This window comes from Dipodomys merriami, unplaced genomic scaffold (genome assembly GCF_024711535.1).
Source record: "Dipodomys merriami isolate MVZ:Mamm:240054 unplaced genomic scaffold, mDipMer1.0.p SCAF_1, whole genome shotgun sequence".
NCBI classification, from domain to species: domain Eukaryota; kingdom Metazoa; phylum Chordata; class Mammalia; order Rodentia; family Heteromyidae; genus Dipodomys; species Dipodomys merriami.
Window position 1 is genome coordinate 131,784,015 of NW_027202270.1, and position 23,812 is coordinate 131,807,826.

At 47.3% G+C, this 23,812-nt stretch overlaps 1 protein-coding gene across 1 annotated transcript in view; it reads right to left on the reverse strand.

The window, feature by feature from the left end:
- Positions 1–23,812, reverse strand: part of Galnt16 (polypeptide N-acetylgalactosaminyltransferase 16) — an 88,319-nt gene that overhangs the window by 23,533 nt on the left and 40,974 nt on the right. Inside the window, exons 3-7 of the mRNA XM_070031380.1 lie at positions 9,253–9,410; positions 6,618–6,716; positions 5,213–5,280; positions 4,282–4,347; positions 1,827–1,948 (exon numbers count right to left, since the gene is read on the reverse strand). Of these exons, the coding sequence (XP_069887481.1) occupies positions 1,827–1,948; positions 4,282–4,347; positions 5,213–5,280; positions 6,618–6,716; positions 9,253–9,410 (513 nt within the window). The remainder of the gene's footprint in view (positions 1–1,826; positions 1,949–4,281; positions 4,348–5,212; positions 5,281–6,617; positions 6,717–9,252; positions 9,411–23,812) is intronic.

Consider the following 23,812-nt stretch of genomic DNA (forward strand, 5'->3'; position numbering starts at 1 on the left):
CATGGGGAACTGCACAGCAGAGCCTTTCTCTTTTCCTTCCCTGTCCTGCCTCTTGTCAGAGGCAGGTGTGGCACATGTCTGTGATTTCAGTAGAATTTAGGAGAGTCAGGCTGAGGGAGGATCATGAGTTTAAGGTCAGTGTGGGCCACACAGTAAGACTCTGTTCCAAATACCACCACCTTCTTATTTGTAGCTTAGAATCTGTCTACCTACCACACCAGCTAGAGTAATGGAAGCTTGGGGTGGGGTGGTAGCTGATACAAGCAGGCTGCCAAGGTTTTTCAGAGTTACCTGGGGGCCTTGCCTCATTGGTTCACACACTGATTTTTCCTACTGAAATAGAATTCACATGCCATCAAATTCACTCAGAAAGCACAGTTCCTTGGTCTTTGATATGCACCCAAGTATCACCAACTTTTAGTGCTATCGCATTTTCATCACCCCAATAGGAATGTCATGTCTATTTCCTGTTTCTTTGTGTGTGTGTATGGTGTGTGCGTGCGTGGTGTGTATGTGTGTGTATGGTGTGTGTGTGCGTGTGTGCATGCGCATGCACATTTGGCTTTTTCACTCAATGCTAGCACTCTATCATTTGGGCCATACCTCTACTTCTGGCATTTTGCTGATTAATTGGAGATAAGAGTCTCATGGATTTGTCTGTCTGGACTGGCTTCAAACTTCACAGTTCTCAGATTGCAGCCTCCTGAGTAGTTAAGATTGCAGGCATGAGCCACTGGTGCCTGGCTCCACTTCTATTTCTATGGCATGCTTATTGTGCACATCTTCTACAAATAATCATGTAGCACAGAACCTCTGGGGACTGGCTTTCCTCCTCACAGGATTTTTCAAAGTTCATTCCTATTACAACAGCAATCAGGACTTCATTTGTGTGGCGGGATAATATTCAGTTGAGTGAATGTACACATTTTATGGACTGATAGACAGTTTTGTCTTTTGGTTGTTCTGAAGGGTATTGCTCTGAACATGTGTGCATGTAGTTTTTGTTACCTTTCTTCTGGGTCTGAGTCATGGTAATTCTATTTAAACTTTTAAGAACCTGCCAGACTGTTTCCCAAAGCGGCTGCACTAGTTTCCGTTTCTACTAGCCATAGATGAGGGCCTCTATTTATCCACATCCTGCTAGCACCTATGAGTGTCCATCTTTTAGACTCTAGCCATCCCAGCAGAGATGAAGTGTTATCTCATTATGACTTAGGAGTTGTACTTCCTGAATGATCAATATATTGAGCATCTTTTCATGGGGCTTATTGGCCATTTGTGTATCTTCCTTGAAGAAATGTCTATTCAAATCCTTTGCCCATTTTTCTAACTGGGCTATTTGTTTTCATCTGGTTGAGTTGTAATGGCCTCATCCTTTTCTGCCATCTGCCCAAACTCCCAGTTCTAGGAAATAGCAGACATATGGTAGGAACCCCCTCCCCCTCCTCTTTTCTCTTCGCCTTTTCTCTCCTTTCTTCTTCCTTCCCCTCCTCCCATCCATCCCCTTCCCCTTCTGAAACTCAGTCTCTTCTGCCTTCCTCTGGGGCTTCCCAGCCTGTCTACAGGTTCCCCCAGCATGGAAGGAAAACAATATCCACCCACCATGGAAGATGGCATCTGATATGTCTCATAGCCACCCACCAGGACAGACATTATGACTATTCCCATTTTCAGATGGGAAAGCTCAGTCAGGTGGAGCCACTGAGGGGAAGCATGCAGTCTTCCCACAATGCCAGCAGCTTCCCAGATGGTCCATCAGCCCTCAGGCCAGTAACATGAAGGCTGAGTCACTGAGGCCCCGCTCTCCAGGACAAGTTCCCACTCACCTCCTTCACCCGCTGCAGCATGGGCTGCAGCCACTCGGTGTTCACCTCACAGTGGCTGTCCAGAAAGGTGAGGATAGCAGCCGCTGCCACGTCTGCTCCTCGAACCCGAGACCGGATCAACCCTGCAATGGAAGAGGATAGGACTGAACCAATTTGCTTCCCAAAGTCCCAGTGGCCAGTCCCATCCAGGGCTGAGGTTTGCTCTGAGTTTCTGTGATTGGTCTCCCCTTAGTGCTTCCATGTTTCCTCTCTCTCCCTCCTCTCTTCTTTCTGTACCAGTCACCCGTCACTATCCCCAACCCTGGTCATTCCCCTGTGTCCTCTGTGCACCTGACACGGATGGAGGGTCAAGTTCAATGAGAAGAAAATGCAGTCAAATGTGGTTTGGTACTGAGAGACAGCCTGGAAACAAAACCCACGCCCCCTGAGAACTTTTGCATGGTCCCCTACAGCCAAACCACCAGATGTGACAAAGACTAAATCTTCTAGGCTGAGAGAAGCGTGAGTTTGAACACCAGGCCTTTGCTCACCTTGAGCTTATTAGTCACCTTGAAGAGCTTCAGTTTTCTTATCTAGAAGATTCATTGATGATAACCCTGCCTGTCACATCAAACCAGACAAGGAAAGAACCTGGTGCCTGGGGGACCTACATATATTCATATACTCATTTCTGCTCTTCTTCTAACCCCCCCCCCCCCACTAACCTCACCAATTGTGCACTGACTGGTGGACAATGGCTTTGCTGTGCAGAACCTGCCTGGTCTGTAGAAGGGAGGCCCTGCTGGTCTCATCCTAGGAAAAGCAGCCATCTGTGTCCTGTGAGCTATGGGAAGGGAAGTGTCTCCCACTAACACCTCTGAATGCAAGTCACTTCTGGGAGAGATTCCCCTGGCCACACTTCTATCTACCTAGCTATCAACACTCTGCCTCTGTCTAACCATCCAGCCATCCAAAAGGCCACCTGACCCTCCTCCTACTCAGAAGACATCTAGAAAGCAACTAGTCAGGAATTTACACCCAATGTTGACAAAACTCGGTATATCTCAGGCCCAATGGTCCCTACAAACAAACTTAGTGGCTCAGGAGACATTTCTCTTTACTGCCTGCATGACAGTTTGAAGGTCTTCCCCACCAATCTCCTCACGGCCCTTTAGCCTGACCAATCCTTCTTAAACATCTCTCTCATACCCCTCTCTCACTCTAAAACCTTCCATGGCTTCCTGCTATCTTACCAAGGTTAAGTGCTTTCTTTTGGCTTCGGAAGTCTTTCATCAGACCTCACTCTGTTTGTTCCCCAGGCTGACCAGGCCTGGATCCTCACACAAGCAAGTAGAGGAGGAAGGCTAAGAGGCTGGATCCTAGATTTTTCATTCATTAGCCTTGTAAAATGACAGAACCTCCTGAAACCCTTGTTTCCCTACCCGAGAATGGGGGTGATGGCTGTTATAAGGATTGAGTGTGAGCACAGAGGCAATGTGAACATCTTGCACACACATGGCAAACTGCTACTCACATGAGCCTGTGGCTCACTGCTGCCTTTGACTGCAGAGTCCCTGGTGTGGGGGGTAGCAAAGATGGCCCTGAGAGGAAGTTGAGTGGGCAGAGCTGGATTTGTTCAGGTTCAGTGTGTCAACAACTCATGGAAGCCTAGGTGCATGATAAGGTGTGGCCTTTCGGTGATTGGTTGGTTCCATTTCCTCTCCTCCCACGCAGTCTTCTGCTTTAAAAAGGGGATGCTCCCTGTTAATAAACGAGTTCCTGCTTGACTTGACTCCCCGCTGCGTCTGATTGTCTCCTGGGCTAAGGGAGGCTAGTGGCCACACTTACCTCTCTCCTCGGACCCCAACCGTCCAAAGACGGATGAAGACCCAACACCCTGGATCTGGCTTCTGTCCACTGTTCTCCTTGACCTATCTCATGAAACACTCTGTACCTGCATTGAGACCCACATCTGCTCAGAAGCCCTCTTTGCTCACCCCAGTACCCTCTCCTCCATCTTTATAAAAACCTGCCTGTGACGGTGATAGTTTCTGACCCTTTGGATGCACAACAAGGCCTCTAAGGGCTTTTCTTGTGTCCCTCACAGGGTGTGCACAATGTTATGACATAGTTGATGTTCCAAACCACCCCTCAACTGGAAATGAGGTCACACCTTCCCTTTGGTTTTTCTCAAAACCTTGCTACATAGCCACTTCACTGAATCTTATAGTAACCTGGTAAGGCCAAACGGGAGCGGTTCCCAACCCAGTTCTCAGAGCAAATGACAAAGGCAGGCAGAGGTAAAGCAATATGTCTACAGTGCACTGGGAAGAGGCCGAGCCATGACAGAGAGAGGAACTTCTGCAGACCATGGTCCCTGTCATCAGGAAGGCAGCATAGTGTCCAAAGGGAGGGGGAAGATGAGAGGATCACCCCAAGACAGGTCCACAGTGGGACCCAGGGTCTAAGCACTCACCTTCCCTCCGGTCATTACGCAGGCACTTGACCTTGGGGATCCTGGTCAGGAGCAGGCAGTCTTCAGCTGGGGGTGGAGGGAAGGAAGGCAAGTTCATTCAGATGTGGGCATCAGACCAAAAGTGGTCTGGCAGCCATGGAAGTCCCCAGGAGTTGATCCATATCAGGCCAGGGAAAGGGCTGGGATGGGGGAGGAGGCAAGGCTATGGTCATCATTACCAGTCAAAGGGCTGCCCTGCTCCCACTTAGACTAAGAAAATGTCTGTTTCTATATTACCCAATCCCACCACAGAGGGCGCCAGAGAGCAACAGCAATGGTTTGCTCTCCAATTCTCATTGAGCTACTTAGAGGTATTTTTCTTGCCTATGTCAAGTCGTAATTAAGAAGGATACTGGGGGCTAGGAACGGTGGCTTAGTGGCAGAGTGCCCAGCATGCATGAAGCTCTGGGTTCAATTCCTCAGTATCACATAAACAGAAAAAGCCAGAAGTGGTGCTGTGGCTCAAGTGGTAGAGTGCCAGCTAACCTTCAGCAAAAGCAGCTCAGGGACAGTGCCTAGGCCCTGGGTTCAAACCCCCCAGTATTGGCAAAAAAAGAAAGAAAGAAAGGAAAGAAAGGAAAGAAAGAGAGAAAGGAAAGAAAGAAGAAAAAAGAAAGAAAGGAAGGAAGGAAGGAAGGAAAAGATACTGTCTATTTTGTTTCCATTTCTAAGAAATATGTCACTGATATTGAGTTCAAAGCAAATCTCCCCTTCTTTAGTTCCAGGGCTGGGGGGTGGGGGGGTTCTAGAAAGGCTCAGAGACCCCTAGTTGTTGGCAGAGAGGCTAGTGTGTAATGGCTAAAATGGTCTGAAGACAGCTTGTCTCAGTGTTCTGGGAAAACAGGGCGGGGTAGGGCAGGAAGGGGTGCAATAAAAGAAGGTGAACACTTACGATCTGAACTGAAGTCATCCACTAAAATGATCTCATGGATCAAGTTGGCAGGAGTTCGGTTCAGGACACTGGAGCAGCAGTGGGGACAGAAAAGGAGCCCAGATTGAGGGGACATCTCCTACTTACCTCCATGCACCACCCCAACCAAAGCTAGTCCATAAGCCATGGGCAACTGTTGAAACACCCTGGGAAGAACCTAAAGACCCAGCTGGTGCTGCACGCAGACCTTCAGGCATGTGAGACCAACCCCAGGGCATAAAGGATGCCCTGGTTGAGTTGCCAGGGCAGAAGTTCTGGCTACTCAACCTGCCTAAATATGACTACAAAACTGCTGAGGGACAGGCCGGCTGGACTGAAGCTGCCTACAAGGGAGGAAGGTGAGGATTCTGCTGGCCCAGAGGTCAAGAGGGATAGAGGGATGTTCTCAAGGGATTCTTCTACTTCTGCCCTTCCTCTTCCTCCTCCTCCTGCTCTCTCTAGGAAAGGGACATCTAAGCTTCTTTAGTCCATGGAATATCACTGCTACTTGGCATCTACTACTATCTGAATCTTTTTTTGTTTTTGTTTTTGTTTTTTGTCAGTGGTGGAGTTTGAACTCAGGGCTGAGCACTGTTCTTAAGATTTTATTTTATTTTATTTTATTTTTTTGCTGAGGCAAACCCTTCCAGTGTTTCTGGTGGTTAATTGGAGATAAGAATCTCACAGGCTGGGGCTGGGAAATTGGCTCAGTGGTAGAGTGCTTGCCTTGCATGCCTGAGGCCCTGGTTCGATTCCTCAGCACCACATAAGCAAAAAGAAAAAAGCCGGAAGTGGCGCTGTGGCTCAAGTGGTAGAGCACTAGCCTTGAGCTGAAGAGCTGAGGGACAGTGCTCAGGCCCAGAGTTCAGGCCCCACAACCGGACTAAAAAGAAAAAAAAAAGAATCTCACAGGCTTTCCCATCCTTAATGGTTTCAAACCACAATGCTCAGATCTCATCTTCCTGAGTAGCTAGGATTTCAAGCTTGAGCCCCAGTGCCAGGCTCCAATCTGAATCTTATCTTTGTCAAAGTTCACTGAAGCAAAGGAGTGGAAGTGAATGCTTCGACCAAGTTTAGAGAGGACAGAAAGGGCTCTTCTGATTTGCCTCGTATTGTCCCTGGCTCCCTTTGCTCCTGACCCCTGCATTTCTGCCCTCATCCTGAACTTGACAACTGTAGACTTCTGGCATCTTCTTGACCCTGATTCACCAGCCCCAGCTTCAAGAAGGACAGGCCTCCCCCTCCCCAGGCTCACATCTTCCCAATGGCCACAGCCCCCAGTCTCAATGTCCTTCCCAGAAAGTGATCCTGCAGACTGCCCCAGGCCTAGGGGGTTGGGGGGGGGAGGAGAAGTACCATCAAATCAAGGTCCCAAGGCCGGGCTTACCTCTTCACTGTGCGCAGGAGGGTAGAACGAGCCTCATTGTGGAAGGTGATGATGACACTGGTGGCCGGTAAGTCCAGGGAATAGGACACAGATGGACAACTGAGAAGGAAACGGGTGTGGGGGGGGAAGCAGAGGAGGGAGGGTCAGAGGCCAGCCATTGGGGGAGGGAGCACACCCAGGAAGACTCCATACTTTGTTTTGTTTGGTCTGCCGCCCCCTAGAACAGTTCTGTGAGGCAGAAGAGCATGTCCAAAGCTTAACACCCATGTTCCATCCCACATCGGTCATAGTGACTGACATCCTAGAAGGGAAGCAGCAGGTTGGGGGTCCTTCACAGGTGCCAGGGACCTAGAGAAGATCTTTACCAAAGGCCTAGAAGAGCCAGAACCCCATAACCACTGCCCACTTTCAACTATCTCCTGAATACAGGCCCTGAACCAGGCTCCAGTATACCACCCAGAGCCAAAGAGAACTCCCTGCCAATGGGGACAATGGCCAGTGAGACAAAATGGGGGAGTGGGACTCCCTGTTTCTGCCGCTGATGCTCTTGAGGCTTCATTCTTCCTGTGTCCCAGCTCAGGACATTTGCCAGGATCTGGGGAAGACCTGCCTCTCCCTTGCCTGCCATGGACTTCCTCCTCTCTCTGGGGCAGGAACACAGTGCTGCAGACACCAGGCAGAGGCAGCCCTAAGGAAACCAGGCTCTGTGAGAAGATACCAGGGTATTTCTTGCCATCTTGCTCCCTTCCCAGCAACCCTGGGCTCCCCATCCTCAGGAAAGAGAATTAGAATACACTATTCCTGCCTGCTTGCCCGCCTGCCCACCTGCCTGCCTGCCTACCTCTGTTGTTCTGTTGTTTCTGTGAATGCATTTATTTGGGCTCCTAGAAGGCAGCCGCCTCCGCTGGTTTTCATAAGTGATCTTTATTACAACTGCTCCCTGACTATTCCAGCAGTGGCTATTTTTTCATTACAGCATCCCTTCCACTGACAGCAGCTCACAGCCTGAATTCCCAGGCCTATTTCCTGCCCTGCAGAGCAGCTGGGTCAGGCAGGCGGGAGTCCCTCTAGCCTGAGACCCCCAAGGGAGACAGCCTGAGAAGCTTTAAAGTATTTCTGGAGAAGGATATAGGGCATTGGTGGAGGAGGGGCATTCTCCTTCTGCCATGCTTTCCAAGTGCCTTTGCCAAAAGCCTGTTGGGGGGTTGGGGGTCGGGTAGAACGAACTTAATTAACAGGCTGAGAAGGGACTTGGCACCCAGACTGGCAACACCAACCTCCAGGGCCCCAGCAACCTGTCCTTGTCTTAGAGAAAACTGTCCAGTAGTGCTTATTACTCCCTAAGAGGGCAAACCTCTCCTGTGCCCATTTGGAGTATGGACTTGAACTTTTCCCACACCCACCTGCCCCTGAGTTTTAGATCTGTAAAGATGGGGATCCCCAACTCCCAGGAGCCAGGAGTCTCAGAAAGGGTTTGTTCCAGACCCAGCTTTGAGTTTGGGTTGGTGATCCCCACCCCACCATGATCCCAGTTAATTTGTCTTCTGTGGCTAGCCACCCTTTGCGCCCCTTGAGAAAGGGGTAAGGGGTCCCTAGATGGAGGACAGGACCAGGAGGCAGCCTACAGTGTGGAGTCTAGCAGAAACCATAAGTCATTCTTGCCTACCCTCAAACCAGGACCAGATGGATGGAGGCCCAGCCCAGCTGTGTGTTGGCGGCTGGGTCTGAAGCAGCTCCTGTTTGTTACTCAAAGTCACAGATGGGTAGAACCGTGAATGAGGCTCCATTAGATAGATGTCTGTATAAAGTACAGAGGAGGGCAAGGAGCCTTCCTGGGAGGAGAGGACTGGAGCCAAGTCTTGAAGGTGGCTGCAGGGGTGAGGGAATGTGCAGACAGAGGCAACAGCATGAGTGAAAACAAGGAAGGGGAAGATGGCAGGAACACGAAGTGCTGGCGGCAGGGTAGAAGAGGCTGGACATAGGGACAGGGCTGCTTCAGCATAAGGAGATTGTCCCCACAGGCGATGGCAGGAAGGAGGGAGACTGGAGGTGTCCACTCATACTCTAGACAGGACACACAAGGACTTGCCCAAGGCCAGCCACTCATACTGAGATGCGTCAGAGCTGGGACTATTAGAAAGGGCTCCAGCATGCTGGTCTAAGACCTCAGCCTCCTCCCACATGGGAGAACTAAGAACAAGACAGGGAGGCATTTCTGGCAGTGACTGAGGAGGAACAATGTGGCAGGGGGAAAGAAAGGAAAGAAGTGAGGATGGGGTGGTCACCATGCTTTACTTTTTGCACTGGGCAGGTGGAGGGCCCTCTGCTGCCGCCCAGTCCACTCATCCCCTCAGGCTTCTTTGTGGTCCCCTGGCAGGCCATTCTTGCTGTGATGCCAGGCTGAGTGAAGGGGCTTCCTTGGCCCCCGCTGGGGGATTCGCTGGCCTTGGCCAGCTCTGAGTAGGCCAAGAGGAAGCAGGAGGGTGACTGAAAGCCACTGAGGGGGCAGAGCGTGACTCTGAATGTTACCTCACTACACTCCTTTCTGAAAATACACATGCGTGAAAGAGAACAAACTAAGCACGTCTCACCTTGTCTTGGCTTTCCCTTATCATGGGCACAAGGGCAGCCATACCTGTAATGACGGGTGTCCCGGATGGGCCGGTCTGGGCTTAGTTTGTCACTTTCCAGCTGGTTGAAGGCATGCTGCCTGTAAGGATCCTCTCCGGGCTTCAGCTGCTTGGCAGACAGGTACGCCTTCTCATCAAAGCCTTTTGAGGGTGTTCCTGTCACCTGAGACAAAGGTCAGCATCAGAGGGGGCCACATATGGGAGAGTTCTACCACGCAGTGGCAGGAAACTAAAGCATTCTCTCATTTACATTTCACCCCAGCTAATATACAGATGAGGAAATGGAGTCTGAAGAGACTGAAAAGTGTCCAAGTGGGGCACGGGTGGCTCACACCTGTAATCCTGGCTACATAGGAGGCTGAGATCTGAGGATCATGATTCGAAGTCAACTCTGGGTAGGAAAGTCCCCGAGACCCTTATTTCCAATTAACTACCAAAAAGCTGGAAGTAGAGCTGTGACTCAAGTGGTAGAGCACTAGCCTTGAGCACAAAAACTCAGGGACAGTACCCAGGCCTGAGTTGAAGCATCAGGATGGGCATATGTGTGTATGAGTGTGCACATGTACACACCCATACCCCCCAGACCAAGTATCCAAGATGAGAGCTAATAAATTGTAAGGTCCAGATTCAACCAAGTTATTCTAAGTCATTCTAAATCTTCTAGGTTTGAGGAAGGTGGACTACAGAGAGCACTAGTCCCTCCCCCCACCAAGATGAAAAGCCTTGGGATTAGAAAGTACAGTGGACACCCCTAGCACCCTACAGGCTCCTAGACATGCACTTGGACCTGGTACTGGACTAGGCACATAGGTAAAACCCCAGATTTGAACAGGCTGCTTCATAGGAAACTGCCTTTCAGGACAAGCAAGCTGTCACAAGCTCATATCTGATCCCCCTGGACTCAATGCACAGTGCTCAACTTCTCTATAACTTCCTCTCCCTCTCCCCCCAGGTACTGGGGTTTGAACTCAGGACCTCACACTTGCTCTACCACTAAGCCAAACCTCCCAGCACATCCCAGGACTTTGGTTCACTTGCTTCAGTGGCCTCCTGTCTAATCCCCTGAGGCCCACAGATGCTAAGTGCCGGGAAGTGATGGATGACAGACGCCATAGCCCTGCCACCTGCTTCTCAGCCACACACCAACTTGTGCTCGCTGAGTCCCTGGTGAGAGGCTGGAGAATGACACAGATGACTGAGTGGATGGATGCATCCTGACATCTTACTACTTGAGACAGCGTGTGAGTGCATACTAACCCCAACCCTTCCATCCCATGGGCTGTCCTAGACTAGGGCTCCAAGCCTAAAACAAAACAAAAATCCCAGCAGGAAGAAGGGTGAGAATTGCCCACTCACAGATCCCAAGAATGAGAATTCTATCGCATGCCTGCTCTTAAAGGGATAATCCCTACATTGCAACTGGACCTGCAGGATAGGGGTCTGTTGTGTGTGGGGTGACACTGGGATCCTCATCAGAGCCTCAGTGGATAGGAATGGTGCAGTTTGAGAGCTCTTCTCTCCTACATTTCTGCCACTGTACTGAGCTATTATCATCTTTTCAGGTGACCTCCAGTCCCAGGGAAACTCTCCTGGTGTCCTCAGGCCTCACCCCATCCCCCACACAGGTGCTTAGGGCATGTGTGCTCAGAGGTGACATGGTATGGCCTCTGTACTGTGATATTCGGAGCTGGTGACATGCCAGGAACTGAACAGATGCAGGAGGGCCCCATGAGCTCAAAATCCATTTTAGTAAAGACGGAGGGAAAGGAAGGAGGGAGAGGGAGAGGAATGTTCTGGCTTGAACCTTGGATTACTAGAAGAATCTGAGCTCTCCAGTTCTTAGAATGAGAATAAGAGTAGCTATTTGTGTCCTTCCCACAAGAATGGCACCAATGCTGCCCCTCCTCTCTCCCAGCCATGGGTCAGGGGAATGGAAAGAAGCCTCCAGCTAATGGCTGCAGAGCCAAAATTAAAGAAAAACGAAAGGGATAAGATTCTGAGCTCTCTAAGGGAAAGTATAGCACTTCATCATCCTGTAAGACAACTGTGGGAAATAACCCTGTTTACTTATTTAGGACTTCTGGCCACTCTGTGGGCTCAGAAAACCTCTGAGTCTCATTCCACACTTGCCCACTGCCAATTAAACACTGATTGAGAACCACTCACCCACTAAGCACTGAGAGTTCCAAGGCCCTGTGAGCTCCCAGGATCACCGGAGCATGCATTCACTTGACAACACTTGAACTCACCTACTCATTCATTCATTTGTCCATTCACTCACTCACTCGCTCGCTTACTCACCCATCCGTCCATCTACAGGTGCTGAGCACTGCCGAGAAGCTGGGGACAGTCTGACCCCCGCCTGCACTCTGTATGAAGCTTCCTCGGGACCACGGGCAATGTTGTGGAAGATTGTCCACCCAAGCTATAGACCCTTACAAAAGTTCCTCCCAATGCCTCAGAACTGTGTCCGCCTCAAAGATGCTCTCAGGAAAAATCTGCAGCTCCCTCTGAAAACCCATAGCTTCAGAGTGGCCCAAGCTTCCCCCAGTAAGAAGGAGGCCATGGAAATGAAGGCCCACTTCCTCCCACAGTTCTCAGCTCCCCTTTCACCTTAACCCAGCAGCCCCGGGTATTTGAAGCAGATACATCATGTGACCTCTCCCCTAAGTGGAGGAGGGACTGAGGGAGGGCAGGACACGGGAGTGTAGTGATGCCATGCCCCGGGTGGGGCTCACATTCCTCTGCCCTTCCCTAGTCTTGATCTAGTCACCACCAGAGCCCTTCAATCTCCAGACCAGGTCACCTGCCCAGACCATCAGTCACTTCCTTCAGGCTTCTGAATTCCTGTTTTGCCATCACAGACCTTCTTTGATGTTGAACCTTTCAGCCTTTTGTATGTCTCATGGATTCCTCTAAGTCTCAAGGTAAGTCAAGACTATGAGTATGGCTCAAGTGGTAAAGTTCCTGTTTAGCAAGCACAAAGCCCTGAGTTCAAGCCATAGTACAAAAAAAAAAAAAAAAAAAAAAAAAAGAACCCCTTCCCCATTAATCTCACTATGGAAATCAGTACAGAAGTTGCTCAAAAATAGATCTACCTTATGATACTGTCATACCATTCCCAGTAATTTATCCAAAGGACCATAAATTAATATACAAGAAAAATATAGCTGGGGCACTAGTGGGTCATGCCTATAATCCTAACTACTCAGGAGGCTGAGATCTGAGGACTGCAGTTCAAAGCCAGCCTGGGCAGGAAAATCTATATGACTCTTATTTCCAATTAACCTCAAAAAGCTGGAAGTACAGCCTGGTGCCAGTGGCTCACGCCTGTAATCCTAGCTACTCAGGAGGCTGAGATCTCAGGGTCGCAGTTCAAAGCCAGCCTGGGCAGTAAAGTCTGTGAGACTCTTTTTTTTTTTTTTTAACTGTATTTTTTTTTGTCTTTTCTTTTTTGGTACTGGGGATCAAACCCAGGACGTTGCACTTGCTAGGCAAGCGCTTTGCCACTGAGCTACATCCCAGCCCAAGTCTGTGAGACTCTTATCTCCAATTCACCACCAGAAAACCGGAAGTGGCACTGTGGCTCAAGTGGTAGAGTGTTCACCTTGACAGTGCCCAGGCCCAGAGTTCAAGCTGGAAGTGGAGTTGTGGCTCAAGTAGTGCACAATCTTGAGCATAAAAGCTCAGGGACAGCAGCACCCAGGCCCTGAGTTCAAGCCCCAAGCCCGGCACCAAAAAATGCCCAAAAACAAAAACCTTGCGTACTCACCCATTATTGTAGCTTTGTTCAAAAGAACCAAATGGCAGAATCAGCTGAGGTATCTGACAACTGATGGATACTGATAAATGGACTAAGAAGATAAGGTGCATATATATCGTGGAATATTATTCATCCATAAAGAAAAATGAAATGTCACTTGCAGGAAAATGGATGGAACTGAAGATTATTATGCTGATGATCTTTATCACATGTTTTGGCTCATTTGTGGAATTTAGATCTGAAAGACATACTTATTTATAAACATATATGTCTATATATATTTATAAACATATATGTCTATATACATATACACACATACACACAGTATATGATTGTAACTATGCCACTGTTTGGGGAGATGACGAGTGGTAGAGAACAATGAAGGGTAATAATATCCAAGTACATTGTGTGTGTGTGTGTGTGTATGTGTGTGTATGTGATGATTCTACAAGGAATCCCACTGAACATTGTTAAACAGGGGGTAGAGGGGATCAGGAAAGACACAGTAATAGAGGAGGTTATTCTGTTTTAACTATAATATATGCACACGTGAAACAACTTGGCATAATTAATATAGTGCTCTACCACTTGAGCCACAGCACCACTTCAGTTTTCTGATGGTTAACTGGAGATAAGAGTCTCATGGATTTTCCTGCCTGGGCTTGCTTTGAACTGCAATCCTCAGATCTCAGCCTCCTGAATAGCTAGGATTACAGGAGTAAGCCACCAGTGCCTAACTTGTTTTCTTTTTATCTTGTTTATTTGTTTTTGGGAGAGTAAGAGAGGACACAGAAATGGATACACACAGGGTGAACAAACACAGTAGTGGTACTCACTAGACATTATGTTGAACATGAACTATACAATTTGTGCATGGGGACAGGAGGGAAAAACGGGGAGAACAATGGAAGGAATGACACTGTCCAAAAAGAACTGCATTTTTTTTTTTGCCATTTTTTTTTTTTTTGCCAGTCCTGGACCTTGAACTGAGGGCCTATATGCTGTCCCTGACCCTCTTTGTGTTCAAGACTAGTGCTCACAGGCACCAGGATACAACAAGGACACCTGTATGTCCATGTTCATTACTGCACTGTTCATAATAGCCAAGATATGGAAACAACCCAGATGTCCTACTACAGATGAATGGATTGAAAAATTGTGGTTCCTACACACAATGAAATTTTACACAGCCATTAGAAAGGATAAAATAGGGCTGGGAAGGTGGCTAAGTGGTAGAGTTCTTGCCTTGTATGCATGAGACCCTGGGTTCGATTCCTCAGCACCATATAAGCAGAAAAAGCCAGAAGTGGTGCTGTGGCTAAAGTGGTAGAGCACTAGCCTTGAGCTGAAGAGCTCAGGGACAGCACCCAGGCCCAGAGTTCAGGCCCCATGACCGACAAAAAAAATAAAATAAAATAAAATAATGGCATTCACAGGGAAATAGATGGAGCTAGAACAAATCATATTGAGTGAGGTAAGCCAAGATCAGAGAGATAAATGGCACGAGTTCTCCCAGATATGCAGATATTAGAATTAAAATGCTATGAGATAAGACAAAGTAAAACAGGACTCAAGTTACCCATACACAGTGCGACCAAAAGAGGATAATCTCAGGAGCAAAGCATCAAATTGCAATACCCAAGCACCCCTTCATTTGTATATAAAATAATATGCATATTAAAAAGAACCTCAAAGATACGGAAACAAAAGACCTCTTCTTAATTTGTCCTATTGTTTTTAAATGACTCTGTATTCTTTACCTCACATATGGTGTATACACATGCACGTTTGAGGGAAGGTGAGAGCAGAACACAGAATCTGTGGAAAGTGGGTGAAATTATACAGCTGAGGGGCCCATCAGCTACAGTGGACATTGATGAAAGTGAACTGAGTAACTCAAGGGCAGTAATGGGAGAGAGGGAATGAGGGATGGGGAACAGCAGAGACTACGCAAAAGGAAAGAAATATACCTATCACCCGATTTGTACAAAAATGGTTTCATTGTTAAAGGTCATAGAGTTCATAAGTAATGTAGATTAAGATAATGATTACTATCATTGTGAAGTTTTTTTGTTTTTTTAAAGACTAGCGCTCTATCACTTGAGCCACAGTGACACTTTTGGCTTTTTCTGAGTAGTTTATTGAAGATAAGAGTCTCACAGACATTTCTGCCTGAGCTGGCTTTGAATGGCGATCTTCAGATCTGAGTAGCTAGGGTTACAGGTGTAAGCTTTCAGCATCTGATACATAGTAGGTACTCAACAAGGGTGTTGAAAAGAATAGATGAATGAATGAATAGCAAAGATAGTGTCCCTGCTATCGATGGCTATATCTATTCAGGGGCAAACAACCACAAACAAATGAAATCCTCTGACACATCACATGTAATTCAGTGACCTCTCCCACACAGAATAAATTCCACAGCTTGGGGTGGCCCACAGGACAGGCTTTGTTCCTTGTCCCTTATCCACACTGCCTCCTTGCTGTTCCTAAGCCTGGCAGGTGCCCTCTCCTCAGCTTGGTTTCTTCTACCTTTCTTCTGGAAGGCTCTTTTTCCAGACATCTGCACAGTTTGTTCTTTGCTTCCTACAGGGCTTTGCTTAAATCTTCCATCCCCTGTGAACCTTTCCCAACCATCCTATGTAAAACCTTGATCCCTGCCCCAATCTCTGATCCAAATCTCACCTGTCCTCTGCCCTGCTTTACTTTTCTTTTCAGCCCCTTTTATCATCTGATAGTCTATACATATTTTAGTTACTTATCCTTATAGCTATTTCTTGCCACAAAAATGTAAGCTTTACCACAGAAGGGAATATTTGTTCTGTTTAATGATGGTTCCTAAAGCCTAGAGCCTCAGATGATCACAAGCATTCAAGGCAATGGCTAATAAATAAGTGAGGGACAAATGCCAGGCTATAAGGCCTCCACCACCCCTCCACACTTGACCAAGCATACCACTTGAAACTGCAGTGACAGGTAGACAAGTGGCAGGCAAATTGCCTATCTTGAGGATCTTCTTTGTCACTTACATGTTCTTAACAAGGCTATCATCCACTTTTACCTGTCCCATCTCTCCAAGCATTCCCACTGTAGTGAGCACTGGTCTCTGGCTGATCACTGCACCCCTTGCACAATAATTGGCTTGGAGATGGTCATCTGATTCAATCTGGACCAATCAGAATCTTCCCCGAGACAATGAGTTCTTTATCATTGGCTCTGCTACGCTTGGGAAATGAGAGTCTTCTTGCTTACCTCACAGGGAATTTTTGTCTGGAAAAAATAAAAGAAACAAAGAAGAAACAGTAGCTCCAATAGTTTTATATGCATTCTTTTTGTGTATGTATACTGGTCCTGGAGCTTGATCTCAGGGCCTGGTACTGTCTCTGCGCCTTTTTGCTGGAGGCTAGTGCTCTACCACTTTAAGCCATAGCTCCACTTCCGGTTATTAGGTGGTTAATTGGAAATAAAAGTCTCATGGACTCTCTTGCCCAGGCTGGCTTTGTACAGTGATCCTCAGATCTCAGCTCCTAGTAGCTAGAATTTCAGGTGTGAATCATCACACTGGCTTATATAGGCTCTTAGTGTCAGCATCTTTCTGTCTCAGTCTCTCTTTCTCTACTTTTTTCTTTTCTTTGGGTTGAATGTTAAGTAACTAAAAGTTCAGAGATATCAGTTCTTTCAATGAACAAAGTCATTCCCCAAAAGTAAAAAATAAAATAAAATAAAATACTCAGCAAATGAGCCGCCAGTGGCAATGAAGGTGTAGTGGCAGCCATCCACGGCAAGATACTAGGCTAGACTTGTCTCTGGCACTTGGCCCAGTAGCTAGAGTCTAAAGCTGAGCGGGATATTCCCAGAGTTCCCCAACAAGCAGGACTGTATTCAGGCTTCCATCTGGACCACACTTAGGAAGCCCTTGTGTTGCCATGGTGAGGAGCGAGGGCTGGGGAGCTGGAGAGGGATGGTCTGATGAGCCTCCCACACCCCTCCAGCCCCTGCAGAGAGCTCCTGGCTGAAGTTTAGGCAGCTGCTTCTCTCCTCAGTCTTTGTCCTTTTTAGGGAATGCCAAACCCAGCACATCCATGTCCAATAAGATCAATCACATATGAAATGGTTTAAGTTGACATAATGACTGCGCTCCATAAAAGGGAAGAATTGCTTCTCATCTTGAAGAGTTTTATTTTCACTCCGTCACTGATTGAATTTGGAGGGTTGTCTAACTTGTTTCATGGTTTTCCCACCCCCAGCTGTATTTGCTTATTGCTTCTTGGACTGCTAAAATTAGAGAGAAGAAAGAAAGAAACAGTAAAGGGGGAAGGTTTAAAATAAGAAACGAAAATATTTTCCATGTCATTTTTGTCAAGAACAGTTCAACCCCAATCCCCAAGCCATATAAATTTTCTCTTAAAACATACACATACTGCTAACTTTTAGATTTAAACAACTCCAACTCCCTTTAAATAATTGCTGCCCAATTTCCTTTTATTGCCAGTAAAACAGGTACCTGCTGGCTTTGCCTTCCACTAAATTTCAATGACACTGCAAATAAAAAGGCTCTGGCCCTATTTTATGGATGGCTCTTGACTTTTTCCCCCCTCTCCTGAGTCTTCCATAAACAAAAAACACCTGGTGGACAAAATGTGATTCCAAACCATTCTCACCTCTCCTGGGAGCAGAGGCTCGGCCAGCCGACGCTTCATCCCAGGTTGAAAGACTGCCATTCATTATGAGAACTGGAAAGCTCAACACATGACTCAACATCTCCCTGAGCTCAAGGTCTGGGTTCTGGCTCCTATACGAAATGGCAGGTGGCCCAGCACCTCCCTGAGATCTGTCACTGCTCTCATCCTAACAGGGACCGTATAGAGGATCCTGGAGTAAGGGTATCCTTGAAGATACCTGAGGAGCCTGCTCCAGATACATTCCCATCTGTGGCTCTATATTGCTTCAACTACAAAGAGGGAATTAAAGCCGGAAGAGCTTGTTAATAGGTTCAAGGTTGCAGTGAGCTAGGAGGCAGGAGGTCCGGTGTTCTATGTATGACACACTAGGGTTGTATTGTTAACAATAGCACACTGGATATTTCAAATACATAGATGAGAGAATTTTGAATAGACTCTATATAAAGAAATACTATAATTTAAGGTGACAGATGTTTCTTTTTTTTTTTAAGGGAGAATAATAGTTACAGCAGTAGTTAAGAGTAGTTCAGAGCTAACTTGGGCTCTGAAACCTGACAGTCATGGGCTAGAATGCCAATTCTTTCTGCCCTTGAACCTCAGAGAGTCACTTACCACTTCTGAGCAGCTTCTTCATCCAAGATGGGGATTATTCTGAGTGTTAAAAGGAACAGCCAGGGCTGGGAAGGTGGCCCAGTGGTAGAGCACTTGCCTTGCATGCATGAGGCCCTGGGTTCGATTCCTCAGCACCACATAAGCAGAAAAAAACAAAAAAGCTGGAAGTGGCACTGTGGCTCAAGTGGTAGAGCGCTAGCCTTGAGCTGAAGAGCTGAGGGACAGCGCCCAGGCCCAGAGTTCAGGTCCCATGACCGGACCCCCCCCCCAAAAAAAAGGAACAGCCAGCAAGGCACCAGTGGCTCATGTCTGTAATCCTACTTGCTCAAAAGGTTGAGAATTGAGGATCATGGTTCGAAGTCAGCCTGGGCAGAAAGTCCATGAGACTCTTAACTCCAATTAAACAGCAGAAAACTGGAAGTAGCACTGTGGCTTAAAGTGGTAGCGTGCTAGCCTCTAGAAAGAGAACTCAGGGTCAGGGCTGGGAATGTGGCTTAGTGGTACAGTGCTTGCCTAGCATGCATGAAACCTTGGGTTCAATTCCTCAGTACCACATAAACAGATAAAAGCCAGAGTGTGGCTCAAGTGGTAGAATACTAGCGTGGAGTAAAGGAAGGTCTGGGACAGTGTCCAGGCCTTGAGTTCAAGCCCCAGGACTGGCAGAAAAAAAAAAAACTCATGGTCAGCGCCCAGACTCAGAGATCATAACCAACAAAAAAAGAAAGAAAAGAAGGAATGAAGGAAGGGAGGAAAGGAAAGAAGAAAAGGGAAGGGAAAGGAAGGGAAGGGAAGAAAGAAAGAAACCTGTAATCTTAACTATTCAGGAGGTTGAGATCTGAGGATCAAAGCCACCTTAGGCAGGCTGGCTGCGAGATTCTTATCTTCAATTAACAACCCCCCAAAAGCCAAAAGTGGAGCTTAAATAAGATAATTTCTTGCTACTCAAGAAAAATTCAAAGAAAAATTCAAGAACAATTACCAGCATTCAGAATCTGGACAGTTTGAAGAAACAGAACTTCTTCAACATCGGTAGATTCTAAACTAATGCAATTGTCCAGTGCTGGTAGCTCATGCCTGTAATCCCAGCTACTCAGGAGGCTGAGATCTGAGGATCACAGTTCAAAGCCAGGCTGGGCAAGGAAAATCCATGAGACTCTTATCTCCAATAAACCACCAGAAAACCAGAAGTGGCACTGTGGCACTAGCCTTGAGCTGAAGAGCTGAGGGACAGCGCCCAGGCCCAGAGTTCAAGTCCCATGACCAACAAAAAATAAAATAAAATAAACTAGTGCAGTCACGATAGAATACTATTTATTCTTTTCACTTAGAGTAAGTTTTATTACACACACACACACACACACACACACACACACACACACACACACACACACACACACACACACACACACACACACACACACACACACACACACACACACACTGGTCTGAGACAATCCCATTTTACACCTGCACTTTCAGGAACCCCTCTAAGATTATATCTGTCTGATTTAGGAGGTAAATTGAATGATCACCTTACATTTCCAGGCCTTGGCTCAGTGATAAAGCTCAGGAAGACGTGAATGCCTGGCATAGCCACTTTACAACAGGTGTGCTGCCACGCAAGCCACACCCCCAGCCCTGTGAAGCCTGCATTATTCTAAGAGAAAAAGCTGGAGATAAATTTCTCTCAGCAGAGGCCTGATAAAATAAATGATGGCTTATCCTTACATTAGAATATTAACTGAATGGTAGAAGGAGTAAGTCAGGTATATAGAGAACGATTCACTCTGCATAAACAGTTCATAAATCACACATTTGTAAATGTATGACTATATCTGGAAAACTACATGGCAAGATGCCCCTCAGCGGGCACCTCTAAAGCATGGCATGGGAATGAGCTGGGGACGTTGTAGCATTCTGCCTTTTCCTTTATACATGCAGGGTTTTCAAAATGTACATTAGTGCTTATGTTTTATTAATAATTTTAATATAATTTTGTTGTTATTTGTGAAAGTGTGGTACAGAGGGGTTACTATTTCATAAGCCAGGTAATGAATATCTTTCTTTTTGAACAATGTCACCCCTTCTTTCGCTTTCCCTCAGATTCTCCCTCCTGTCCCTGCCCATCAGTTGCACAGTTCATTTTCCATATAGTATAGACTGAACACCATGACTGCATTTGTTCGCCCTTTCTCCTTCCATTTCTGCACTCCCCCACTTTGCCTCTCCTGAAAAGGCAAAAAAAAAAAAAAGACAAAAAGAAACCCTAAAGGAATGACATTTTAAAATAAAATGTATGCAAGGCATGGTAGGTCGCACCTGTAATCCCAGCACTGTACAACAGGGCAAGACCTCAGTCTCCAAAACAGTCAACTTGCTAGGCTTGAGAAGCACACCTGTGAGGGTGTCTGTGGAGCGTGTCCCAAGAGGGCCTGCCCTGCCCATGGAGCCACCAACCTCCCCGACGCTGGGTCCAGGTGGAATCAAAGGGAAAGGGGAGAAGGGCCCGAAGGAGGGAAGCCACTGAAACCCTGAGCCAAAATAAATCAGTTCCATCCTTAAATCAAGTAACAATGAACTTTGATCCTTCCCTTCCTGAGATAACAGGATTGAGCTAATCAGTGTCACCATCATCTGCATGCACCTCAGGAGTGAATAAACCCATGAAAGATGAAAGCTAAGCCTCTCCTTGGCTACTCCACCCAAGGGTGCCAGACACAACAGCTGCCCCTGAGTGGTTTACAAGGAGGAAGGAAGGAGGACAGAGGGGGAAGCATGGGGGGAGGGGCTGAATCTCAGTGTGGGGTGGCAGTGCTTTTGCAGGTCAATTCATCACTGATGGCTCCCCAAGCTGAAGACCAACCAAAAGGCAGGGTAGGAGTGGGACCAGGTCTGTCCCCATACCCATATTCACTCACCAGGCTAGGAAATCAGCTTAAGTATCTGTCTACCCATGCATAAATGGATATCAAAAAATGGGGTACAGGGGCTGGGAAGGTGGCTCAGTGGTAGAGCGCTTGCCTTGCATGCCTGAGGCCCTGGGTTCGATTCCTCAGTACCACATAAGCAAAAAGAAAAAAGCCCGAAGTGGTGCTGTGGCTCAAGTGGTAGAGTGCTAGCCTTGAGCTGAAAAGCTGAGGGACAGTGCCCAGCCCAGAGTTCAGGCCCCACAACCGGACCCCCCAAAAAATGGGGTACATTCAAATATGGAATACTATTCAGCCTTTAAAAAGAAAGAAACTGTAATTTGGATTGTCACTTGTGACTTAGAACTAGAGTACAGTCCACAGGGCCTAGGGTGAATGAGAAGATGACCATCAAAGAGTACAAAGCCTCAGGTGGGAAAAATAAGCGAATATTTGGAGGCTGGCTGCCTGGCGTGTAGATATTAGGCTATTATTTATTTTAAAAAGTATTTAAGCCGAGCACCCAGTGGCTCACACCCATAATGCTGGCTACTCTGGAGGCTGAGATCTGAGGATCATAGTTGGAAGCCAGCCCAGGCAGTGACGTCAGTGAGATCTTACCTCCAATTAACCACCAGAAAAACCAGAAGTAGCACTGTGGCTCCAAGTTGTAGAGTTCTAACTTTGAGCAGAAAAAGCTCAAGGACACGGCCCCTGCCCTGAGTTCTATTAGATTTGTAAATCTTACCCAGCCTGACCTGGAAAAGGCTGGCTATGTTGTTATGCTAGTGAAACAAGTGTAGGCCAGGAGAGCCTCTTGTGAACTTTGGTTAACTTAGGCATTGTTAGGGCCATCAAAAATCAATACCATATCTGTGCTAAAACTCTCATCACATCTACCGAGTTTTGTCATTGCAGAATCATTTGTTGGTCAGTTCTTGATGAGGAGCAGGTAAGCTCTACTTATGTCTATTTGATCTCCTTGTTGCTCTAATTGGAAATAATAAAGGGTTTTTTGTGGCAAAGATTGCAGTTCAAAGCTAGCCCAGGCAGAAAAATCCCTGAGATTCCATCTCCCAACTAACCAGCAAAGAGCCAGGCTGGAAACATGACTCAAGAGACTCTTATCTCTAATTAACCAGCCAAACACTGGAAGTGGTACTATAACTCAAAGTGGTAGAGCGCTAGCCTCGAGCACAAGTGCTCAGGGACAGTGCCTAGGCCTAGTTCAAGCCTCCATGAATTCCAACTGGGATGAGCCATCCCAGCAACGAGCACCTAGACCCCTTGGAATCAGACAGTATGGGAAATAAGGGATCATGGAGAGGAGTAAGAGGAGATGATATCACATCAGCCACTTTGTGCCTGCCCTTTCAAAATTAACCAGAGCCAGGAGGTCAATAGAAGAAAGAAGCCTGCCCATCTAATGTTCATACCTGTCTACCTTTTAAGTGGACAGGAATTTACATTCTTGCCTTTGTTACCTGACGCTGTCCCCTACCTAATCACCAGATGTCAGAAGTAGATAGGGACATTGCCACCAACTCCAGGACAACCTGGAATACAGGAGATAAGAACTAGCCGATCTAGCCAAGTCATCCAATGTTTAATTTCCTGCTGCAAACCCTCCCTCTTGCCATTTGTGTGCTTTTCTTTGCTGCTCTTTTGGGCATACCTCTCCACCAAGCATGGGGATTCGGTAAATAAACTTCTTTTCCTCTTGAATACTGCATAGTGTTCTCTTCATCGGCTACCTAACGAGACCTACCTATTTAGTATACCTTACAAGTTCAAGCCCCATAACCGACAAAAATAAACAAATAAAACCTTTTCTAAAGCACCCAATGCTGAGTGCTTAACTTAGTAACTTAGTCAAAGAGGGCATGCTAGTCAAGTCAAGAAGAGCTGACGAGGGCTGTCAGTCAAGCCCTCAGGCTGGTCCACAAGCCACTCACTAGGGGGTGAGTTAACCTGTGTATGAAGCAGTTTCCAGGACTGCCCAGGGGTTTGGACACGCCTCCCTGGGTCACTGGGAGGCCCTTACCACAGGCCTGCAGAGAACGGCATTGATTAGGATGGACATCCAGGACTCACATTACAGAATTTGTGCCAGCAGCTCCTTAGCCCCTCATTGCATGTATATTTATTGCAGCGCAGGGAGCAGCCACCATGTGAGGCCTGGGTCTGTGAACCCTAGTCTTGTGCTTGCTATAGGCAGAACAGGTCTGCGTAAGAGCTGAGTGCTCCGCTGAACATGATTGCTGGCCGTGCTTGGCACGAGGCAGGTGCTCAGATGAGCTTGCGAGCGAAATGTGTACATGGTGCCCACAGACCTGGACTGGCCAGCAATTCTAATTTCTGATGAAGGATCACTAGCATAGTGACACTCGAGGGCTCATGAGCTTTGGACAAGAGATATGAATGTAAATGATCTGGAATTGGGAAGCCCCGAGAAGCAGGTTCCCTGAAGGCTCCCCTCATGGCTCCTCGCGTGATGGCAGATGGGCATGTTGGCTCTGGGTCCAGGAGAGGCAGGTGTGTATGTCTTACTGTGGTCAAGGGGTCCTCTGTGGGAAATGGAATAATGGGTTAATGGTGGATT